Source organism: Cajanus cajan, chromosome 7 (genome assembly GCF_000230855.2).
Source record: "Cajanus cajan strain Asha chromosome 7, NIPB_CcT2T_4, whole genome shotgun sequence".
Classification (NCBI taxonomy): domain Eukaryota; kingdom Viridiplantae; phylum Streptophyta; class Magnoliopsida; order Fabales; family Fabaceae; genus Cajanus; species Cajanus cajan.
Window position 1 is genome coordinate 42732251 of NC_138523.1, and position 25211 is coordinate 42757461.

Here is a 25211-nt window from a genome sequence, read left to right on the forward strand (position 1 = left end):
TTGTGTTGAATACTACTTAGCTGTGTTGTATGCTGATTTGTTGTACTATATAATGCTGAGCTGTATGCTGATTATACCCACTTGAGGTGGTGTTGTTGGTGCTGTTGTTGCCGCTAAGTCGGTGTTGTTATAGCCACTAGAGTGGTGTTGTTGTTGCCGCTAAGTCGGTGTTGTTATAGCCACTAGAGTGGTGCTGTTGTTACCGCTAAGTCGGTGTTGTTATAGCCACTAGAGTGGTGCTGTTGTTGCCGCTAAGTCGGTGTTGTTATAGCCACTAGAGTGGTGCTGTTGTTGCCGCTAAGTCGGTGTTGTTATAGCCACTAGAGTGGTGTTGTTGTTGCCGCTAAGTCGGTGCTGTTATAGCCACTAGAGTGGTGCTGTTGTTGCTACTAAGCAGTGTTGATATAACCGCATTACGGTGCTGATGTTGTTGAGCAATATAAGCTGTGCAGATGTGTTGATAATTATAACGATGAATTTATTTACATTGCTAATCCTTTACTAGTATGTTTTGATTTTTAAAGAATACTAGCTTACCCTTGCATGTTTTCCATGTGGTTGGAACTGCGATGATCATACTATGTATGGGAGCAGAGCAGGAATAGGTGGGCTTCTTGGGATGAGTCTCCGGCGGACTTTGGAGCTAATTTGCTTGTGTGGATATTTTGCTTGTAGCTACTTGGGATAGTAGCATTTGGTTGTAATTTTCCTTGGTACACTTTAACTCTAGTCAGACTGGAATCTTGTATATTTATATATTCTAGATCCTATATTTATATACTTGTTCTATCTGTCTGGTGTTTTAGTGTGCTATACCGTGTGTAGTGACCAGCCGGGTCGTTACACTTAATGGTATCAGAGCAGTTAGAGTCTAGTGGACACTCTTTGGGGGTAGTTCCTTTAGGCTTTTTGCTGTGTTAGCTCTGTGCTGTGTTGTTGATGTCTGCTGTACTGAAATTGTTGTGGTGATTTGTTGTGCTATTGATTTTGTGTGGCTTAGTTACTGTTTACTAAAGAAGTTGTTATCTTTGTAGAAGATGACTAGGACAAATGAGCAGATAGCCCGTGCCCTCGAGATGTTGGCCATGGCTATGCAACAACAAAATACCTATTTTGCTAGGATGGAGGTTGAGAGAGCTGCAGTTAGTGCAGCAAGACCTGCAGGGTCACAGGAGAGCCGGGATCTTGCTGAGTTCCGAAAGTGTAACCCTCCGCAGTTTACTGGAGATGGGGATTCAGAGGTAGCTGACCGCTGGATCCGTGAATTAGAGAAGATCTTTACCGTACTGGGATGTTCTCCAGAGAAGAGGTTAGCATATGCTGTGTACATGCTTGTGGGAGAGGCTGAGCATTGGTGGAGAGGCACCTATCAGATGCTTGTTGCTAGAGGAGTTACCGTTGACTGGGAGTGTTTCAGGACAGTGTTCATGGAGAAATACTTTCCTGACAGTGTAAGGCACGCCAAGGAGGTTGAATTTATGCGACTGCATCAGGGTGGGATGACAGTTTCTGAGTATGCGATAAAATTCGAGCACCTGGCCCGTTTTTATTCGCAGGTTATGCCTGAGGCTTGGAAATGCAGGAAATTTGCAGATGGATTGAGATATGAGTTGAAGAGGATGGTGGTGCCTATGGCCATCACGGAGTTCCCAGCCTTAGTGGAGAAGGCGAAGGTGGTTGAACAGTTGGAAGGTGGCAACCGTACTGTAAGGACTATTGGGGGACCATATGGGTCCAAGAAGGGTGAGAGTCAGAGGAAACCATATGACAGGCCCCAACCACAGCGAGGGGGTTCTGTTTATAGGCAATCTTTCAGTGCTGCTAGTGGAGATAGACAGAGTGGAGGTGCCACTCTGAGATGTTTCAGGTGTGCTGGGCCCCACTTTATCAGGGACTGTCCGCACACGGAGAACCGTTGCTTCAGATGTCATCAGATGGGCCACGAATCGGCAAATTGTCCTACGGGGGATAGACCAGAGAGGAGCACTCAGAGGAGTAATGTACAGAGGGCTGATACTCAGAGGAGTGGTGCACAGAGAGCTGATACACAGAGGGGTGACAGACCTACTACTGCTGGTAGGGTATTTGCTTTGACGGGTGCTGAGGCTTCGACTTCTTCTGATCTTGTGAAGGGGAAGGGCAAGGCCGCTGGTAAGGATGTGATGATTCTATTTGACTCTGGTGCTACGCATTCATTTATATCATATGCATGTGCTGCTTTGTTGGGTGTGCCTGTGTGTGAGTTGGGGTTGAGACTACTTGTGTCGACGCCCGCTTCTACTTCTGTGATTGCTTCTGAATTGTGCGTGGGTTGTCCAGTTGTGGTGGATGAGAAGAAGTACAAGGTGAACTTGATTTGTTTACCTTTGGTGGATATTGACATAATCTTAGGGATGGATTGGTTGTCTGCCAATCGCATCCTTATAGACTGTGCCAATAGGCGGTTAATCTTCCCTCAAGAGGAGGATGAGCTGTTGATCTCAGCTATTCAAGCTGAGTCCTTGCTGAGGGATGGGGCAGAGTGCTGTCTTCTGCTTGCTACCACGAGTGTGGAGACCGAGAGGATCTTAGCTGGTATCGATGTGGTGAAGGAGTATGCCGAGGTGTTCCCTGACGAGGTGCCTGGGTTGCCTCCTGTTAGGGAGATGGAGTTCAGCATTGACCTGGTTCCAAGTGCGGGACCAGTGTCAGTAGCTCCCTATAGGATGGCTCCTGCTGAGCTGGCTGAGCTGAAAGATCAGTTGGAGGACTTATTGGAAAAGCAGTTGGTGCGACCGAGTGTTTCGCCGTGGGGTGCTCCTGTGTTGTTGGTAAAGAAGAAGGATGGGGGTAGTCGACTGTGTGTTGATTACAGGCAGCTGAACAAATTGACCATTAAGAACAAATATCCACTTCCCCGGATAGATGACTTAATGGATCAATTGAGGGGCGCGACGGTGTTTTCTAAGATTGACTTGAGGTCAGGATATCACCAGATTAGGGTGAAGGAGGGTGACATACCGAAGACTGCTTTCAGGACTAGGTATGGTCACTATGAATATGTTGTGATGCCGTTCGGTGTGACCAACGCCCCCGCTGTGTTCATGGACTACATGAACAGAATCTTCCGGCCGTTCTTGGATAAATTCGTGGTAGTGTTTATTGATGATATCTTAGTTTATTCAAGGACCCCGGAGGAACATGGAGAGCACTTGAGGACAGTGTTGGAGATTTTGAAAGCGAAGCAATTGTATGCTAAGCTTTCAAAATGTGAGTTCTGGTTGGATGAGGTGAAGTTCTTGGGCCACGTGATTTCAGCTAAGGGGATTGCTGTTGATCCGGCTAAGGTGGAGTCGGTATTGCAGTGGGAACGCCCGAGGACTGTCACGGATATACGGAGCTTTGTGGGCTTAGCGGGTTACTATCGGAGGTTCATTGAAGGGTTCTCTAGGATAGTAGCGCCTCTGACCCAGTTGACGAGGAAGGAGCAGCCGTTTATTTGGACAGATGCCTGTGAACGGAGCTTTGAGGAGTTGAAGAGAAGGTTGACTACTTCTCCTGTGTTGGTGTTACCGAATTCTGGTGAGCCTTTTGATGTGTACTGTGATGCTTCTCATCAGGGTCTGGGGTGTGTGTTGATGCAAAACGGGAAAGTGGTGGCGTATGCTTCAAGGCAACTGAAGACTCATGAGAGGAACTATCCCACTCATGATCTGGAGTTAGCAGCTGTGGTGTTTGCCTTAAAGACTTGGAGGCATTACTTGTATGGAGCTCGATTCAGTGTCTTCAGTGATCACAAAAGTCTGAAGTATCTGTTTGATCAGAAGGAGCTGAACATGAGACAGAGGCGATGGATGGAGTTTCTGAAGGATTTTGATTTTCAGTTGATGTATCATCCAGGCAAGGCCAATGTGGTGGCAGATGCGCTGAGTAGGAAATCCATCCATATGACAAGTATGATGATTAGAGAGCTGGAGTTGGTTGAGAAGTTCAGAGATTTGAATCTCTGTGTGGAGTTAGCTCAGGATCACATTAGTTGTGGGGCAGTTACCATAACTAATGAGTTCTTGAGGCAAGTTGGACTTAAGCAGTTGCAAGACACCGAACTGGTGAAGCTTCTTGGGATGTTGGGTACCGATAAAGCTGTAGGCTTTGAGCTGGGAGAGGATGGGATCTTAAGGTTCAGAGGCAGGATTTGCCTACCTCAGGATGCTGAGCTAAGGAGAGTTGTGCTAGAGGAAGGTCACAAGAGCAAACTTAGCATACATCCAGGTATGACTAAGATGTACCAAGACCTCAAGAAGACTTTCTGGTGGTCTGGTATGAAGAGAGAGATAGCTGAGTATGTGGCGGCCTGTTTAACCTGTCAGAAGGCAAAGGTTGAACATCAAAAGCCTAGTGGGTTAATGCAACAGATTGAGACTCCCGAGTGGAAATGGGATAGCATTACTATGGATTTCATCGTGGGGTTGCCTAGGTCATCTAGGAATAGTGATGCTATCTGGGTGATTGTTGATCGGTTGACCAAGTGTGCGCATTTCTTGCCTGTCAATATCAAGTGGTCCTTAGAGAAGCTGACGCAGTTGTATATAAGGGAGATAGTTCGGTTGCACGGGGTGCCTTCCAGTATTATTTCCGACCGAGATCCGAGGTTCACTTCCAGATTCTGGCAGAGTCTACACCGAGCTTTAGGCACAAAGCTGAAGCTGAGTTCTGCTTATCATCCACAGACGGATGGTCAGTCAGAGAGGACAATCCAGTCCTTGGAGGATCTGCTGAGGGCTTGTATGTTAGATCACTTGGGTAGTTGGGAGGAAGTATTACCGCTTGTGGAGTTTACTTACAACAACAGTTTCCATGCTAGTATTTGGATGGCGCCGTTTGAAGCCTTATATGGCAGGAGATGTAGGACTCCTCTGTGCTGGTATCAGGATGGTGAGTCAGTGGTTGTGGGACCGGAGTTGATCCTACAGACTACTGAGAAGGTGAAGATGATTCAGGAGAAAATGAGGACTGCTCAGAGTAGGCAGAAATCATATGCTGACAAAAGGCGTAAGCCTTTAGAATTTGCTGAGGGGGAACATGTGTTTCTGAAGGTGACTCCGACTTCTGGTGTGGGTAGAGCGCTGAAGACTCGGAAGTTAACACCAAGATTCGTGGGTCCCTATCAGATAATACAGCGTGTGGGTCCGGTTGCTTATCGGTTGGCTTTGCCACCGTCTCTTTCAAACCTACACGATGTATTTCATGTGTCCCAGCTGAGGAAGTATGTTCATGACCCGAGTCATGTGGTGGAGATGGATGAGGTGCAGGTGAAGGAGAATCTGACTTATGAAAAGAAACCGGTAGCTATAATTGATCATAAGTTGAAGGAGCTTCGTGGCAAGTCCATAAAATTGGTGAAAATTCTTTGGGATGCAACTACGGGTGAGGCAACTTGGGAAGTAGAAAGTCAGTTCAGCGAACAGTACCCATATCTCTTCTAAGTAAGTGAATTTTCGAGGACGAAAATTTTTGTTGTTGGGGAGAATTGTAATACCTTATTTTTTTATTTATTATTATTATTTATTATTAAAATGGCATTTTCGTGAATTTTATAAAGGTATAGGGGTATTATTGTAATTATTGATGGCATTTTCGCAATTTTCAAAAAGTTTGAAGGGTGTTTTGGTAACTTGGAACGGGCCGTTCCAAAAACAAAACGGGCCGTTCCAAGCTTTAAAATTTAACTAAAAATCTTGAGTTAGAACGGGCTCAGAACGGCCGTTCCGACAAGGAGAACGGGCCGTTCTGATTGTGAAACGGGCCGTTCTAAAGGGAGAACAGGCCGTTTCAAAAGGAGTACGGGCCGTTCTGCTGGAAATTGGGAACGGGCCGTTCCGTATTTGGAACGGGCCGTTCCAGTTCAAAAATTTGCGTAGCTTTTTCGAGCCCAGAACGGGCGTTCCGCTTTTTGGAACGGCCGTACCGGGTAGAGGAGCCAGAATTGCTATAAATAGGGGCTTGGGGAGTTACGAAAATTCATACCTTGGGAAGAGAAAATCCTTAGAGAAAGAGGGAGGAAAAGAAAAGAGGAGAAAGAGGAGGAGGTTCTGCTCAAATTTCGGTTCAGGATTATCCAAGTAAGGGAAGTTAGTTTTTGAAATTATTAATTTTTTTATGATTAATAATAAATGAATATTTTTGAACTGTGTCAAATTTTGTTGTTGAGTCGAGCTGAATTATATGTTGATTTTTAACAGTATTGTACTATAAGGATGTTGAACTGAGTTATGAGTAGTAAGTTGTGTTGAATACTACTTAGCTGTGTTGTATGCTGATTTGTTGTACTATATAATGCTGAGCTGTATGCTGATTATACCCACTTGAGGTGGTGTTGTTGGTGCTGTTGTTGCCGCTAAGTCGGTGTTGTTATAGCCACTAGAGTGGTGTTGTTGTTGCCGCTAAGTCGGTGTTGTTATAGCCACTAGAGTGGTGCTGTTGTTACCGCTAAGTCGGTGTTGTTATAGCCACTAGAGTGGTGCTGTTGTTGCCGCTAAGTCGGTGTTGTTATAGCCACTAGAGTGGTGCTGTTGTTGCCGCTAAGTCGGTGTTGTTATAGCCACTAGAGTGGTGTTGTTGTTGCCGCTAAGTCGGTGCTGTTATAGCCACTAGAGTGGTGCTGTTGCTGCTACTAAGCAGTGTTGATATAACCGCATTACGGTGCTGATGTTGTTGAGCAATATAAGCTGTGCAGATGTGTTGATAATTATAACGATGAATTTATTTACATTGCTAATCCTTTACTAGTATGTTTTGATTTTTAAAGAATACTAGCTTACCCTTGCATGTTTTCCATGTGGTTGGAACTGCGATGATCATACTATGTATGGGAGCAGAGCAGGAATAGGTGGGCTTCTTGGGATGAGTCTCCGGCGGACTTTGGAGCTAATTTGCTTGTGTGGATATTTTGCTTGTAGCTACTTGGGATAGTAGCATTTGGTTGTAATTTTCCTTGGTACACTTTAACTCTAGTCAGACTGGAATCTTGTATATTTATATATTCTAGATCCTATATTTATATACTTGTTCTATCTGTCTGGTGTTTTAGTGTGCTATACCGTGTGTAGTGACCAGCCGGGTCGTTACATTTCCTCTCTTTCTGTCTTCTCTCTATCTCTTTTTTTTTTTTTCACTTTTATATTTCTATTTCCTTTCAACTATCTACACAATTAATATATCTTAATGTTTTGTTATTATGTTGTCCATAAAATTCATGTGTGTTAAAAATTCAATATAATTTATTTATGGTGGTTTATTTCCCCTACATTTGTCAAGAAAAAAATCAAATGATTATTTATATAACATTTTTATTAGTTTTTTTTTCTTTATCAAAATTCAAACCTTATATTTTTTTATGTTTGATTTAATCACTTATAACTTTGAATATTTGCTGAAAATATAGAGTTCTTTCAAATTTTATAAATTTACAATTTTTTCAATCTTAAAATTTTTGCAGTATAAATTCATTAAAATCTAAACTATGAAATATTATATTTTTGGGATGATGAGTTAGATAAATGGATTATTTTACCGCACTATCTATTTCTTGAGCATTTTCCCTTAAACAAAACATAAAGGCGACTCATACAAATAGATGCACAAATATCCAACTAAACAAAACAAGCGTGACATCACCAAACATGGAAAACATTCCAAGTACTTCTGTTTTTCTTATTATTTCTGGTTCGAGGACAAAGAGTGATGTGGGAATGGGTCTTTTTGTTTGCAGAAGTTAAAGCAAGAAATGAGCTTAAACGAGTTATTCAAAAAAGGAATTCAACTTTGGGCTTTTGCACTCATTTCTACCCAACTCTTTTATGGGCTTGGATACATGAAGATGAACATTTTATTATTATTTTAATCATTTTAAAGTTAGCATGCTAAGATGAACATTTTATTATTGTTGCGACTTAAAGATGTATTGTCTATGCCCAGCCGTTCCTAAGATAGCAAAGATGAAAAAATAACTCTTAAATTTACATAGATGTATATGCATATATAAACAACCTTTTAATTTCTTTTTGATAATTAGTATATAAAATATATTTTTAGGCTTCCTTAATACAATAATTCATTTATTTTTACATAGTTTTAAATTATTGAATGAAACTTAATTTATTAAATAACCTTTTTTTAACTCATTAATATTATTTTTCTCAACATTGGAGATCCCATAAAAACCTATTAAAAATTTGGGAAAAAAGAACATGAATTTAAAATAAGTCAAAATTTAGACATAGTACTGTGGAGACTGTTAGTTGTTCTTCAAACAAAATTAGATTTGTACTTCAACAATATTATACATATTACCAAAACCAAATTCCAAATTTGATTATAAAATACTAACAACACTTACCATATTACATATAAGTTTTATCCTTAAAAATACCATGAAATATCGAGTAGAGTTGAATTTAATTTCTACGAGGCGAGAAACTAAAAAATTAAAATTACTGCAAAAAAAATTGTCTATATTTAGTATGTAATTGTATTTCAAATGAGATTTTTGGCAAGAAAAAAAGAGTGAGAAACTATTAAAAAAAATTGAAAAGGGGGGTGGGGTAAAGCCCAATCCAGCCCAAGAGCCTTTTTGGTCTACGGTTTTCATTTCCTTGCGAAAAAAAAAAAGACTTAAACACTTCAATCTTCATACTTTGTGAGAAATTCAATAACTTGTGTTGGAAACAAATTTTGGTCTGAAAATCGTTGCAGGGGTATAAGATCTGGTATGCTCTTGCTCCGTCGTCTCTGATTCCTTCTCTTTCAACTGTACACATGGATCCCATTCAGGTGACTCAACTATTTCTCCGCATAACTCTTAGATCTGCTTTCATCTAAGTTGTTTCTTTCAATTTTCGTCGTTCCTAGCGAGAGAGAGAGACTTGATTTCATTTTTCTCCCTCGCGGAAAATATAATCAATTAGCATCTCTATACTCGCGTAATTAATTTCCTCTCACGATTCAGTAATGTAACGCCTTTGATTGATTGATTTATTTATTTTCATTTTCTGCGCTGTACATTGAAAGTGGATAGGATTTACTTATTGCTCGTGCAATTGAATTGTGGTTCCTTTCAGATTTAGGTGATTAATTGAAATTTCCTGTGTGTGCAGCCCGAGGGTGAAAACTACGCCAATCCCAAGACTTGCTTATTTCATGTGCTATTCAAGGTTTTGAAATGTGTATCTAATTGTGCTCTTAGATTGATTATAACTTTATGGAAGCCATGTTCACTTCATTAAGGCATCAAATTTTCTGTCTCTGGCAGGCCTCAGCCTTGGCATTTTACATTCTATCGGCACTCTTTATTGATAACTTTGTCATCATTTTTGTGGTGACTGTCCTCCTTGCTGCTCTTGATTTTTGGGTGGTCAAGAATGTGAGTGGCCGGATTTTAGTTGGTTTGAGGTGGTGGAATGAAATTAATGATCTGGGTGAGAGTGTTTGGAAATTTGAATGTCTCGACCATGAGGTAGGTATTCCTTGTTTAGATCGGTTGTGTCTGTGTAATTTTGTTTTGTAGTGATCAAATGATATCTCTATCATGTATCGTCTCTGCTGAATTGGAACATAGCATAAGAACGGGATCTGGATTGTTTATAGATGCCTGTTTGCATCTTTACATATATTGATTTTTTTTCCCTTGCAGTCATTGGCTCGGATGAACAAGAAAGATTCATGGCTTTTCTGGTGGACCCTGTACATTACGGTAAGAAAATATGGTTTGATTCCAGCGTTCGACTGACATTCCAGTTTTCTGTTGGATCCTTATGGAGTTATGTGGTTGTTGGGAGATTCAGTGAAGGGGGGGCTTTATATAATATTATTGACTGATCAGATTCGTTGAGATGGTGCTTAGGAATAAATAGTATGCTAAATAGGTTATAATGCTCAGAATAAAGTAACCAGTTCTCCATAAAGTTTGGGTTCAGATGGAGAATAACCCTGAATTAACAAGGCATGGTCGTGTTGCTGCTTTTAGTCTGTTTTAAATGGCAGTTTTGCGATGATGGCGGGATGGCATCGGTGTGGTGAATTTTCAACAAGATGCCATACTGAGGCTATGGAAGATTCTCGTGGTGGTGCCATGGTGGCCCCCATGCTCACAACTCCATAGAGCGAAAAAAAACAGTTATGGTGGAAGACGCCTAGAAAAAAAAAAGGAGGGTCACTCTGACCCAATCTGTTTGACCATTTCCATGGTATACCCTTGACCCATAAGTTTTAGTGAAACTGTAATAAACAATCTTTAGGGGACCTGCATCCATCTACTCTCAGCTCACATTGGCATGCTTTAGCTTTCCTCATCCATCTCTGCCAGCCAAGACTCCATTTCCAACTGCTTGTGTTTTTGAACAACCTGTGTTTTCTATAATGTTGCTAAACAACCATTATAGCGCTATGACGTGGCATGTTTTTACCCATCCACCATAGGCAATTTGTGAAGGAAGGCTCACTATGTGGTGCCACAACGATGAATTTATATGGTGGAATTTTGGCCTTCCACCATTGATAACCTTGGTTTTCTAGCAATCCCCTCCCTGTTTTTGGTTTTTCTGCCCGTGCACCCCCCATTTTCTTTTCCATATTCTGGTTACCTTCTCCAGCTACCCAACAATTTTTTCGTTTCACTTCCTTTTTTTTTTTTTTTTTTAAATCTTCTGTCCCTTATGTTTTTTTTTCCCTATTGATTCCCCCTTTAAGCTCTAGTTTTCTGTCTTTGAAGTTATGAATTGCAATATTTTTGGTTTATTGTTTTGTAACATATGTTAGATTTTTGTTAGACTGTACATTTTTTTGGGGTATTTGTGGTATATATTTTGTTATAGCCGCCTCACTTTAACCTGCTATACTATCTAGCATATTTTTATGGGCTTTTTTTGCTTGCTTCCACCATCTACCACTGCCATTAACAACATTGCTTGTAGTTTTGATACCACCCCCTCCCAAAAGATACAATCATAATCAAGTTCAGCATAAGAAATGATTTTTTTTATTTATAATTTTATTATTTGTATTGTTCTACAGGCAGTTGCATGGATTGTGCTGGCAATATTCTCACTCATAAGGCTTCAAGCTGATTATCTGCTTGTTGTAGGAGTTTGTCTGACCCTCAGCATTGCAAATATTGTTGGTTTTACCAAGTGCAAAAAAGGTGCGCAAGTTTATTGCTAATATTGTTAAAATGTATGTTCCCTGAAGTTGTTTGAAATATGAGTATACTGACTAAATAACTCATGTTTAGAGTCCATCTTTTATCTGTCAAATTGCAATTTATGATATTTTTTTTGCCAATTCCCTGCTGGAAAAAAGGGCAAATTTAAAGGTATTATTGTTATTATAACTAGAAATAATTGTAGGGTGTTGGTTAAGTAACGAGAAGCACCATTTTGGAATGATATTGTACATAGTTTGTGAAAAGGAATAACTCCTTGTAGTAGTACCCTGTTTTGGTGTGATTGGGAACTCTGGGTCGTGTTTTTTTTTGTTATATCAATATTTTCTGCATTGCATCTGGTTTAATTGATCCTACTCCCGTGAATGCATGTTTGAGTTCGAATAATTTGGATGTTTGTGAAACATACATGCCTTAGAAGTTAGGAGTTTCTTCAAGGTTAGTTCTACTCCATATCTTGAGAATAGTGGTTCTATTAGCTCTGTACTTCTGTGTGTCCTCTTCCCACCCAACAGGAAGGATTTCTCTTCGTACTCCAAATGAATATCAATATACCATTTAAGCTTTAATGGAAAAACTCGCAATGGCTAAAACTGATTGGTTGTTTTTCAGATGCCAAGAAGCAGATTCAACAATTTGCCTCTCAGACAATTGCCTCTCGGTTCTCGTCTACCCTCCAGTCAGCATTCAGTGTCGTCTGATTGTAAAAAATGGAAATGCAAGTTGAACCGTGCATTATTGAGATGCGGTGGAAGGTTGTACATGATTATTTCGGCTAGCATCGGATTGGATTCATTGAACTTGCATAATACAACAACTGCAAAATTTTGTACTTTTTATATGAAATGGCTTGAATGAGACTTTGACGATCGAATTGCATAGTAGAACAGTTGTTTTTAGTTGTAAATCTTTTTTTCTTGTATTCTTTTTGCATCGAAGGGCTACGATTTATATTATGTATGACTGTATCAATTGCAACAAATCTTTACGGCATATGATCAGGATATTGACTCATGGAAATTGTCAAATTGAAGGATAATTATAAAAGACGATGTGGTGATATTGACTCATGCAAATTGAAGGATAATAATAAACGATGATGTTGCATCATCACGAGTAACCGGTCATAATTGTCTCAATGACCAAAACATTGCGAAATCCACTACTGCACTTTCAAAAAAAAAAAAACCTGTATTTTACTAGTAATGTTGATGTAGATTACTTGCACTTAGGCTATTTTGTTAAACAACAAAAAAGAAGAAAAAAAAAAGATAAAAGATAAATTTGAGAAATGGATTTTGGAGGGCAAGGGAGACGGGATTATATATTCTATTTTTAAAATGAATTATATATTGTTTATAACAGTAAATAAAAGAATACATATTTAATTGATTTTAGTTTGGTACTAAGTTCAGTTTTCATATACTAATTTTTATATCTTTTTCCAACTATTACCAATCCTATTTAAGAGAATCAAGTAATTGACGGTAACAGATACAAGTAATTGACGGTAACAGATACTTTTGTGTATTAAGGGTTATCACACATATACACATGTCTCTACATTGGTGAGATATTGTCGGCTTTGGGCCCAAGCCCTTACAGTTTTGCTTTTAGACATCACCCAAAAGGCCTCTCACATGTCTCCACATTGGTGAGATATTGTCCGCTTTGGGCCCAAGCCCTCACGGTTTTGCTTTTGGACATCACCCAAAATCCATGTCTATACAGTTGTCTCCATTGGTTGAGAGACATTTTTCATTTTATTCCCTTTCATGTTTTGCTTTTGGACATCATCCAAAAGGCTCATTTTATTCCCTTTCATGTTTTGCTTTTAGACAACACTCAAAAGGCCTCTCAACCAATGGAGACAACTGTCCGCTTTGAGCCCAAGCCCTCACGGTTTTGCTTTTGGACATCACCTAAAACCCATGTCCACACAGTTGTCTCCATTGGTTGAGAGGCCTTTTTCATTTTATTCCCTTTCATGTTTTGCTTTTGGACATCACCCAAAAGGCTCATTTTATTCTCTTTCATGTTTTGCTTTTGGACATCACCTAAAAGGCCTCTCAACCAATGGAGACAACTGTCCGCTTTGGGCCCAAGTCCTCACGGTTTTGCTTTTGGACATCACCCAAAACCCATGTCCATACAGTTGTCTTCATTGGTTGAGAGGCCTTTTTCATTTTATTCCCTTTCATGTTTTGCTTTTTGGACATCACCCAAAAGGCTCATTTTATTCCCTTTCATGTTTTGCTTTTGGATATCACCCAAAAGGTCTCTCAACCAATGGAGACAACTGTGTGGACATGGGTTTTGGGTGATGTCCAAAAGCAAAACCGTGAGGGCTTGAACCCAAAGCGGACAATATCTCACCAATGTGGAGACATGTATATGTGTGGTAACCCCCCTAGGTGCTCAACAAGTGGGTCCATGTGGAAGAGAGGCTTCCTAGTAACATGGAGGGATTCAAGTTTGGGATCTCTTGTATCAAAAGTCTTCCTAAGAGTGGGTCTATGTGGTAACCCCATAGTGCACAACAATTTTGTACATGTTCTCCTTTTCTTTTTATTCCCTTTCATGTTTTGCTTTTGGATATCGCCTAAAATGTCACTCTTCCAATGGAGAAAATTATGTATATATAAATTCATGTCCAATTTCTTGTTTGAATGACGTGAGACTTTGGTTGAATCCCATGAGATACTTTACATAATTTATCACTTTATCTTTTCGTAGATAAAATTATCAAAATTCTGAATAATTTTTTAAATAAAAATTTGTCTTGTCTTCTTTTCTCTCGAGATTGGTCATAGTCAGCATGGATTGTCAGGATTGATTAGAATACAATACAGTGATAATATAAATATATGAAAATTAAAGTATTTAGAGATTAAATTAATAAGATAGAGATTGGATATCCATGTCAGCAGCTAAGTTTGCCAGCTTCTTCTGGTTGGAATCATTTCAAAGATGACTCATTGCTTCACTGTAAGCTATTTTACGCACTTTTCTTCCTTCCGATTTGGGGTTCACTCGAGAGTAAGAGAGTGATGTTGCAGTGCATATTTCTCGTCTCAGATGCCGGGTAAGATAAACAAAATTATGTATTCGATTATTTTTCACATGTATGCTTTGAGTCTGCTCCACTTGCTTGAAATTCAGTGTTAATTTGACTGCAATTTGAATTTAATTTCATGGGTAGAGAGGTAATGCTGGAGAAGCAGCTCACGGGGCACCGCGTGGATCGCTCCATTTGTGCCTGGTTCTGGGAACAAACCATTTCACTAGGCGACTCCTTCAAGGTGTTTATTTTATTTTATTGTTTCATTTTCACTTTTTTTTTTTTTTAATTTCATTCACCTTATTTATTCGTGTCCTTCAGCAACAACCAGTGATTGCCTCTCCCACGCATTATATTTTCCATGTTTTTCGCGAGGGAATCACTTTTCTGGGGTGCACGCAAGTTGAAATGCCACCCTTAATGGCCATTGAGGTATACCTTTTGCAACTCATGATGTGAAGCCACTTTGTTTACTTTTCAATTTTCTCTTAACTATATGATTTTTAGTTTCTTTGTAGGGTAGCTGATGTCCTCAATGATTATTTTGGGGCATTGAATGAAGACATAGTTAAAGACAACTTTGTCATTGTGTATGAGGTACTTATCTCTAGTACTTTCCCCATAGCTCTTTGTTGATTAGAGTTAAGTCTTGTTGGATACAAGTTAGAAGTAGTTTTTATTGAGAAAAGAAACTTTATTTTCGGTAGAGAAACTTTTGAAAGCTCTTTTGAGTTTGTATCCAAAGAGGCTCTAGATGCAAACTAATTAGTTATTTTGTACTTGTAGCTGTTGGATGAGATGATAGACAATGGCTTCCCCTTAACTACAGAACCTAGTATCCTGCGAGAGATGATTGCTCCACCGAATATGGTTAACAAAGCCTTGAGCATTGTGACTGGTAACAGTTCAAATGTGAGTGAAACCCTTCCTGCGGCTACTGCATCTTGTATTCCATGGAGAACAGCAGAGCCAAAGTACGCCAACAATGAAGTCTATGTAGACCTTGTTGAAGAAATGGATGTGATTGTAAGCAGGTCTATATGCTCATTCTCTGTTATCACTTCTTAAAACTATAGACAGTGTTTTTACCTTTTGGTAATTAATTATTGTCTTATTAGCTACAATGTTTTGGTGAATGAGATATCTATTTTAAAAGTTTTGTGAATGGGATATTGCTGACTCTTGGTAGCTTGAACTTGCGGAACTTTATTGGTAGAAATGTATTACAAATCATGTTGAGACCGCTGTTTAGTAGTTTTTATCTTGTGGAGAATTCGCTTCTTTCTTTGTAGTCACAGCTAAAGAATTTTATTCATTCAGGGATGGGGGCTTGGTGAAATGTGAGATCTATGGTGAAGTTCAAGTAAATTCACGGATCTCAGGTCTTCCTGATTTAACCCTTTCATTTACAAATCCTTCCATCCTTGATGATGTGAGGTTCCATCCCTGTGTTCGATTTCGGCCTTGGGAGTCTCATCAAATTCTTTCTTTTGTGCCTCCTGATGGACAGTTTAAGCTGATGAGTTACAGGTACAGTATCCTCTTTTGTCGCCTGAATCAGGATTTGAAACCAGCTTGGTGGAAGCTGTTTCTTTTGTATCATGAAGAAAAAACGTGCCTGTAGAAAGTCATTTTGGTTACAGTTGTAGTTGTGAATGTTGAATTCTCTGTTTGCATTCCCACATTGTGTTCTCTCAATAATTCAAGCACTTCACTTTTCAGAGTTAGAAAGTTGAAGAGCACCCCAATATATGTAAAGCCACAGTTAACTTCAGATGGTGGGACATGCCGTGTTAGTGTATTGGTTGGAATAAGAAATGATCCTGGAAAGACAATTGACTCCGTCACTGTTCAGTTTCAGCTCCCTCCTTTCATATTATCAGCTGATCTGACTTCTAACCATGGAACAGTAAACATCCTTGCTAAAAAGGTACATAATTTGCACAAGTATAATGCTTTTAGTGAATTGTGAGAAGTACTTAAAATCACAATTTTGCTATATAATTTAATTCTTTATTTATATCTTGTTATACCAGACATGCATATGGTCCATTGATCGAATCCCAAAAGATAAAGCTCCTTCCCTGTCTGGAACATTAGTGATTGAAACTGGATTGGATCGCCTTCATGTCTTCCCTACATTTCAAGTTGGTTTTAGGATAATGGGTGTTGCCCTCTCTGGTCTGCAAATAGATAAATTGGATCTGAAGACTGTACCATACCGATTTTACAAAGGTTTTCGAGCTCTTACTCGGGCAGGTGAATTTGAAGTCAGATCATAATTTCGAATCGACCATAAGTCATATGAATAGTGTGGATAAGAGATTTTATTGTCTGTAATAATAATGGATGGTTTCTTTTGTAAAGTAGTTAATGTTTTCTTCTGGTCATGAGTTATTCTTTGGTGAACCTTACCTTGGTTATATGAGGTCAATGGAGTTTGCTGCTGCACCCCTAGTCAAATACTCCTTTTTAGCTTGTTTCCGTGGCCATAGTAGCCTGTAGAAGTAACAGGCTTTGTTGAGATGTTCAATTCATTTTTTTTTATATATTTAATCTTATCTAATATCTTATAGAATAAGTAGCTTTTATGATAAATAGTTTAATCTCACAATAAAAATAGGTAGATGTGTAATTTTGGTGTTTCAAGACTTTGGCTGAAGAGGGTGTAGTACATATAAAATCCTTAAGTATACTTGTTACTTCTTTTTTCGGTACATAAGTATACTTATTATTTAATTTATTGACAAAAATATAAAATTTGTTAAAAATTATAAAGTATAAATTTGTCCAAGTTAATTTGCTTTATTTTTTAACCATAATTTTAATACGTTAATTTGAATTTATGTGATTAAGTTTTTATTTGAATAATTTTTATCTTAGTAGTTTTATTTTATTCAATTTTAGAACTGTTATATTTAAGTAATTTTGGATTATTCTTTACACTTTTAAAATAAACGCCTAATTTCGGAATTGTACTTCAAGCTCAAAGTCATTCATCAAGGGACGTAATAGATCTAAAGAATTGATGATAGTTGACGGTTGACACTTTGCACTATGATATACTAACATGATAGAAATTTATACACTTAATTAACATTAATACCCTAATACCTTTTCCTTTGCATGTATGATATCCTCTCCCTTAATTAATTTACACTTACAATTAACATATATTTATTACATATAAAATCAAAGGAGGCATAATAAAAAATATATAAATTATTTTATAAAATAAAAAATAATAAGAACTAAAATAAATATTTTGTAGTATAAGAGAGATTATTTTATTATTTTTTTTACCAAAACGAGATTAAAATTAAAAATGTATGATTTTATAAAAATTAAAAGAATATCATCAACATTAAAAGTTAATATAATTATTTGAGTCTTATATTCTTTAATTAAATAGTGAAGATCAATTTCTATTTATACACAAAGTATTTTAAACTGTCACTTTATTTTTTTATTTATCAGAATTATAATAGCAGTATTAAAATTTAAGTATAGAACTTGTATATATTATTTCAACTTCTACTAATCCATTTTTAAGTTGACCCTAATGATTCAAATATTACATTATTTTTTAAATGAATGAATTTGATAGAAAATAATTACCTCTTTACTTATATTTTTTTTTTTATCATCAATGACTGCATTAAAAAATTATATATATCAAAATCATAGTTTATTTTATACAATGTCTAAAATCATAGTGCATGGAATACAAACATTTTAAAACAAAATTTCCAAAATAGAAATTAAAATGTAGTGCAACTAATGGATGGATAACCTTGTAATAATAATTCACGGAAAAAGTATGAAAGATTTATGTGTTCCCGCCGGCAGCAGCACCGCCATGAATCCCCACCACATGGCATAGCCACTCAACCTAATTCTTAATACCTTTTTCCTTTGCGTGTTTGATATGATATACTAACATTTCATCTCTTTCCTCACTTCCATTTCTTTCTAACGATGAACACAATTGCCCTTATTCGCAACCGCGCCATCAAATCCGCTCGCAGGATTCTCCTTGCTTCCCCAAATTCACCATTTTTTGCCTTCCCACCTGCAAAACCTCGTTTCAATCATCACCACCCTTTTCAAATTCATCGCACAAAGGGTAATGTTTTTGGCTTACCCTCTTCCAATTTTGTCCCTGTATCATTGCCTTGCAGTTTAAGCACAACGAATAGGGACGTCTTCACCTTCAAGGTTCGAAATTTCTCAACCACTGTTGAGACCCGTGTCAATGACAACAACTTTGAGAGGATTTACGTTCAGGGTGGCATCAATAATGTGAAGCCATTGGTGGTGGGAAGTGATGACAAGGATGATGAGAAAAATTTAGGTGGTGATGTGCATGTGACCAAAGGGGAGGACTCAGAGGTGGAAAAACAAGCATGGAAGTTGTTGCAGGGAGCTGTTGTGAGCTATTGTGGCAACCCTGTGGGGACTGTGGCTGCAAATGATCCTGGTGACAAGCTACCCTTGAATTATGATCAGGTCTTTATTAGGGATTTTGTCCCTTCAGCACTTGCTTTCTTGCTCAGGGGAGAACATGAGATTGTTAAGAACTTTCTTCTTCACACCTTGCAGTTGCAGGTAATTTACGCTTTTAGAGTCACCTAATGATTCAATCATGTGATTTCTTGTTGGTGTTCAATTGTGAATGAGAGTTCTAAATCAGATAAAGTTAGGTACGTTGAGTGAGTGAAAAAAACCCATAAGCATGATGGGTTAAGGTTTTGGGTTAAAATTTAGTATCGATTTCACTTGTGTGATTTGCTGATGACGTATTGGTGCAGTTCTCCCTAGTGTTTAATTCCGTCGTGTTCGCAATATCTCTAAGTCTAACTTATAAATGGCTGAATCCCTTTTCTATTTGAGTGAATAGTTCTTCCCTGTCATGTATTCTTCACAACTATTTAGTTAGGAGTTGGTTTGTCACCATTGCAGTGGATACTGAGGATCAATTGTAAATCTGAGGGTTAAATGCTATAAGAAAGTGTATTATTATGATGATTAAATGTTAATTCAATATTTTTTCTGTGCTTGATTGATCCCCGAAGAAAGTGTATTTGTGATTGCTTCAATCATTGAGTGTTTTAAAATTTTGTTGAATATTGATAGCTAATATTCTACCTTTTTCTTACAAGAGTTGGGAGAAAACAGTGGACTGCTACAGTCCAGGCCAGGGCTTGATGCCTGCAAGTTTCAAAGTTAGAACTGTGGCTCTTGATGAAGATAATCATGAAGAAGTTTTAGATCCTGATTTTGGGGAATCAGCTATTGGTCGTGTTGCACCTGTAGATTCAGGTTAGTACTTGATTATTTGGCAGTTTCGTATAATACTGCCTAAAGAAGAATAATGTTGAAAATTGCTAATGAGTTGTAAACCAAGAGCTCTTTCAAAAATATTATTTGCATAGATAACAAAATGACTCTCCTCTATTGTTTCTATTTTGTTTCCTTGATAGGATTGTGGTGGATCATCCTCTTGCGGGCTTATGGGAAGCTCACTGGTGATTGCAGCTTGCACGAAAGGGTGGATGTTCAAACAGGATTAAGAATGATCCTTAAGTTGTGTTTAACAGATGGTTTTGATATGTTTCCTTCTTTGCTAGTCACCGATGGGTCTTGCATGATAGATAGGCGGATGGGAATTCATGGCCACCCCCTTGAGATCCAAGTGAGTTTAACTATGCTATGCTTTTCATTGTTATGTGATTTATATTAGGTGCTAAATATTTATTTGGAGTTTATGCTGTTGTTGTGGTCTATTCTATTTAAAATAGAATGATGCGTTGCAGTTGCCCTACTCTATACTTATACCAGTATATGCTCCGGGTTTTTTTTGATATATGCTATTTTCATGTATAAGCTACACGTGACATTATTAATCTGTCTTTGCTATACATGAGATAAAACTCTGAATTCAGGTAATGTCGTTTCTGCACTCTACCTCTATATTTTTACTTATTATCCCTCCATTTATGTGTGGTAAGTTTTATTTTACAGGCATTATTTTACTCCGCTCTTCGCTGCTCACGTGAGATGCTTGTTGCAACTGATGGAAGTGGAACCGATAATCTAATTAGGGCCATTAACAACAGACTCAGTGCGCTGTCATTCCACATTAGAGAATATTATTGGGTGGATATGAGAAAGATCAATGAAATATACAGGTATAAAACTGAAGAGTACTCCACTGATGCCATCAACAAATTCAACATCTATCCAGAACAAATTCCATTGTGGTTAATGGATTGGATTCCAGAAGAAGGTGGATATCTGATTGGCAATTTGCAGCCAGCTCACATGGACTTCAGGTTTTTCACCCTTGGAAATCTTTGGTCTATCGTCTCATCATTGGGCACCCCAAGACAGAACCAGGCTATTTTAAATTTGATAGAAGCAAAATGGGATGATCTTGTGGGCCATATGCCTCTAAAGATATGTTATCCTGCCTTTGATAATGAAGAGTGGCGCATAATTACTGGCTGCGACCCAAAGAATACGTAAGTTCTTACCATAATTTTCCTTTCTGTTTGCATATCTGAGAACGATGATTTTTTTAATACATAGTCCATTTGAAGAACATGTGTAGTATAATTTGTTTATCTTTGCTGTCAGAATTGCTCCTACTTTGTGCATCTTAAGTCTTAACTGAAACAACATACTTAACTTTTGCAGCCCTTGGTCATATCACAATGGTGGATCTTGGCCAACCCTTCTGTGGCAGGTAAATTTTTCCTGATGACAATGTGTGTTTTAAGGAAAGCTCGGTTATGTTGTTGGTTATCCAGTTTGTCCTGTGGATAACTACTCGCCTCAACTATGGAACTCCTAATTCTGGTGGTTCTGATCATTGGGAATAAGATGCATGCGAGGAGTACTTACTAGACAACCAATAGAAACTCAATTCTACTATATTGAAGAAATCAGGAAACTAAAATATGATAGTGAATCTGAAGTATGAAGAGAAAGGATCAAGAGAGATTATTTTCTTGGGTTGTTAATTGTGAGAGAGAAAAATGTTTAATAACGAAACAAAATAATTTGCCTATTTTCTTATTGAGACCTTGCATATCAACTGTCAAGTCATGAAGTGTTGCTTTAATTTCTGATGTATTTCCTTGAACATCATCTTCAGTTCACGCTGGCATGCATCAAAATGGGGCGAATTGAACTTGCTCAGAAAGCCGTTGCTTTGGCTGAGAAAAGACTGCCAGTTGATTCTTGGCCGGAATACTATGATACGCGTACTGGAAAATTTATTGGAAAACAATCGCGGCTATATCAAACATGGACTATAGCTGGTTTCCTTACGTCCAAGATGCTTTTGAAGAATCCTGAGATGGCATCCATGTTATTCTGGGAGGAAGACTATGAGCTTCTTGACATATGTGTTTGTGGACTTAGCAAGAGGGGCAGGAAAAGGTGTTCTCGTGGTGCTGCAAGGTCTCAAATTCTTGTATGATGAATACATAGTGTAGTGTACATTCATAGAGTTCAGGAGATCATATGTTTATATAATGCGTTTGGTAGGTTATAGGAAAAGTTAAATTGGAAAATTAACATGTTCTCCATTGTTGTAAATTATGGTAAAGAAGGCTTTCCTTTGTTCTGGGAGGCCTATTCTCACACTTTTTTTTTACTTTTTTTAACAATGACGGGATAGAGGTTTAGAAGTATGACCTCTTGTGTGTATACCCACAAATATTCACATTGATTTATCTCATTATACAGTTGCGACTTTGCAGCATTTTATAATCAGTTTCTTTCCGAGCGTACCTAATTATTTTTCCTCGTTCTTCTGTTTCTTTGACATCACGTTCTCATCACTGATGCTGAGACTAAATAACGTTAGTAGATGTCCTAGGATGTTTGCAGAAGACAGTAACTGTAAGTGTAACACTACGTAAAGACAGACAAGATTATATTTTGCTTGTTAATTCTTATAGCCAACAGCTGAAAATTTATCTCTCAACTGGATCTTGGCTGCATAGTAAGTTTCAAGAACTCATCATTTTGGTTTAAAAAACATTAAATGAGGATACATTGGAAGATAAATTATACTACCTTCATTTTTTTATAATAGTAGTTTAAGTTTATTTTACACAAATCAAGAAACGTAATAAATTTTTTTATTTTCCATATAATGTATCATATTATATTCTCTTTCATTTTTGCTTCATAATAAATGCACATATACAAATTAATTAAAAGTTAGATGAGATGTAAGGATATAATTAATAACATAATAATTAATCTTGTCTTGAAATTTGAAAATAATAAATAAATAAAAATAAACTTTGACTAAAAATCTAACAAATAAAAAAGAACAGATAGAGCAATTATAATCATTAATTAAAACATAAATGGGTGATATTGTGAAAAAAAAGAAGATATTTTTTGAGTTTAGAAATTTGTCAACTGTCAAGTCAATGATTATTTTAAAGTATTTATATATTCTTTTTGTTCCTTTTTATTTGTTAAATTTTTAGTAAAGTTATATATATATATATATATATATATATATATATATATATATTATTTTCAAATTTTAAGACAACATTAATTGTTATATTATTAATTATACTTTTACATCTCATCTAATTTTTAATTAATTTACGTATGCATTAATTATGAAACAAAAATGAAAGAAAATATAATAATAAACATTAAAATCATTGTATGAAACATAAGAAAAATTATTACATTCTTTAATTTGTATAATACAATTTAAAATGACTAGGAATGAAGGTATCAAAAGGAAAAACAGATAAAAACCAAAATTTGTAAAGGCCAATTATGCCAATCCGTTGTTGCATGGACATTTAATCAATTATAGCGTTTGCATCCCATTGGTGGTCAAAACTGTCTTCACGAACCATTTTACCACGAGGATTTGACCAGTTTAGCCAATGATCTTCTAGCATTCCTTCCATAAGGGCTCAAATGAAGAGGCACACGCGCTGTTCGACAAAATGCCCCCACAAAGTGGACTATGTCCACCATCCAGAAGACTCTTTGTCCTAGAGTTTTTAGAAAATCCTGATTTGGTACAATACCTTTAATTGGTGAAACCATTGAAGAGGAGCCTTGAGCCATCTTCATTAGATGGTTTGACCCACGCCCTAGCTTTAGAATAAGCCTTAACCTTTATTTTTTTATTTTTTTATTCCATTTAATGAATATTACACCTTGTACTTGCTTGCACATGTTGTGTGTGAATACATTGTTGGCACAACTGTCACATTTGTTCCCAGCTCCCCACCAAGAAGATTAACACCCTCTACATTGAATTCAGTGTTTAATGCGTCCATTGAAAATATTAAAAAAAAAGTTATTGTTTCTTAAATCGATTTATGTTTTTTACGGTTCCTAATGTATTGTCCATTTAATGTTGATTGATTTTTTTAAAAAATTTTAACAATTCTCCATGTTATTAGAGATTGTTTGTCATTTACAAAATTTATAAGTTTCTTTAGTTAATTTATAAGATAGTTTGATGAAAATAAGTTTATTTTAGTATACAAATTTATTTTAGGAATTTATAACTTATTTTTATAAGCTAGTTAAAGTAGTTTATAACTTACAAGCTCTTAACTCTTTTTTTTTCTCTTTCCTTTTTTACCTTTACTAATATACTTGAAATTATTTTTTATTCTTTTTAAATTTAGAAACTATTTTGCTTATATATTGTTCTCTCACTCTCATTATTAAATAATATATGTCATTTTACATTGATTAACTACTTTTATCAGATAATTTTACCAAACATTTTCAATTTAATCAGTTAGTTTATAAGTTTTCAACTTTTCAATTCATAGCTTACAACTTATAAACTTTTAGTTAGCTTATAAGCTAAATTTAACAAACACATGCCCTTAATCAGATTGGTAAATGGTATTGTTAGATTGACTCTTAACTAAATCTTTTATGGATGGAGATTGATTTTCTCCCGTCAAACTTATACACAATTAATCAAACGAGTAAATGGTATTGTTAGATTGACTCTTAACTGAATTTGTAATGGATGGAGATTGATTTTCTCGTGTCAAACTTATTCTTTAGTACTAACAATCGTTGGCTTCATTAGACAATTTCGAGCAATGTCATCATTGCATACAAGAGACAAGCTAATAATGTGGGGATCTTAATGTTCAATATTGTACAATTTATTATTGAGATTGAAATTACCAACCACTAAAATAATGAGGATAATTTTATACAAATCTGTTAATTGTGGATCTGGAATATCATCTAGAGTATTGCCTGGAGGGTGCAAATGATGGGTAGAGATATTAGATAAAGTACAAGGACTCAAATGATGACTTCATCTTGAGATGTATAGTGCATGTTTGACACGTGGGATGCATGATTAACACGTGGGATTCATTTGTGAGTTTGTTAGTCATTACTCATATGAAAACAATATATACAGACCCTTGTAACAATTTTAAATAAGAGGCTAAGTACCTAATGCGGTACAGTTTTTTTTTTTACTCTCTCGTGTGTTCTTGCATTTCAATATTCTTTGATTAACTTGATTCCTAAGTTCCCGATTTATATTTTACCAACAAGTGGCGCCATCTGTGTGGATTGGAAAAGAAAGATAATCAAGAATGGCAACGAAGTTCGATATTGAGAAGTTCACCAGAGCCAACGACTTTGGGTTGTAGAAGATCAAGATGGAGGCAATATTGATTCAGCAAGGGTGCGAGGAAGCATTGAAGGAGGAGACAAACATTTCATCATCTTTGACGCCGATGGAGAAGAAGAGTATGATTGATAGGGCAAGGAGTGCAATTGTATTGTGTCTTGGTGATAAGGCACTAAGAGAAGTTGCAAAGGAGAGAATCGCTGCATGACAAAGTCTTTGGCTCATAGACTTTGTTTGAAGCAACAACTTTACTCCTTCAAGATGGTGGAATCAAGAAC

The 25211-nt window shown here is 37.1% G+C and overlaps 3 protein-coding genes across 3 annotated transcripts; all 3 read left to right on the top strand.

The window, feature by feature from the left end:
• Positions 1-8649: 8649 nt before the first annotated feature.
• LOC109817450 (golgi apparatus membrane protein-like protein ECHIDNA protein) lies at positions 8650-12211 on the top strand. The gene is made up of 6 exons (XM_020382696.3): positions 8650-8811; positions 9135-9191; positions 9290-9493; positions 9671-9730; positions 11050-11176; positions 11810-12211. Exons 1-6 carry the CDS (start codon positions 8797-8799, stop codon positions 11896-11898), a joined length of 552 nt encoding a protein of 183 aa, XP_020238285.1. The 5' UTR covers positions 8650-8796; the 3' UTR covers positions 11899-12211.
• Positions 12212-14116: 1905 nt separating this feature from the next.
• LOC109788385 (AP-3 complex subunit mu) lies at positions 14117-16839 on the top strand. The gene is made up of 8 exons (XM_020347100.3): positions 14117-14282; positions 14400-14499; positions 14580-14690; positions 14766-14855; positions 15045-15292; positions 15579-15788; positions 15981-16188; positions 16295-16839. The coding sequence occupies exons 1-8, from the start codon at positions 14248-14250 to the stop codon at positions 16538-16540; spliced, it is 1248 nt and encodes a 415-aa protein (XP_020202689.2). The 5' UTR covers positions 14117-14247; the 3' UTR covers positions 16541-16839.
• Positions 16840-18036: 1197 nt separating this feature from the next.
• Positions 18037-22037, top strand: LOC109795224 (alkaline/neutral invertase A, mitochondrial). The gene is made up of 6 exons (XM_020354663.3): positions 18037-18866; positions 19421-19580; positions 19742-19953; positions 20283-20782; positions 20958-21006; positions 21418-22037. Exons 1-6 carry the CDS (start codon positions 18237-18239, stop codon positions 21742-21744), a joined length of 1878 nt encoding a protein of 625 aa, XP_020210252.1. The 5' UTR covers positions 18037-18236; the 3' UTR covers positions 21745-22037.
• The last annotated feature ends 3174 nt before the right edge of the window (positions 22038-25211 follow it).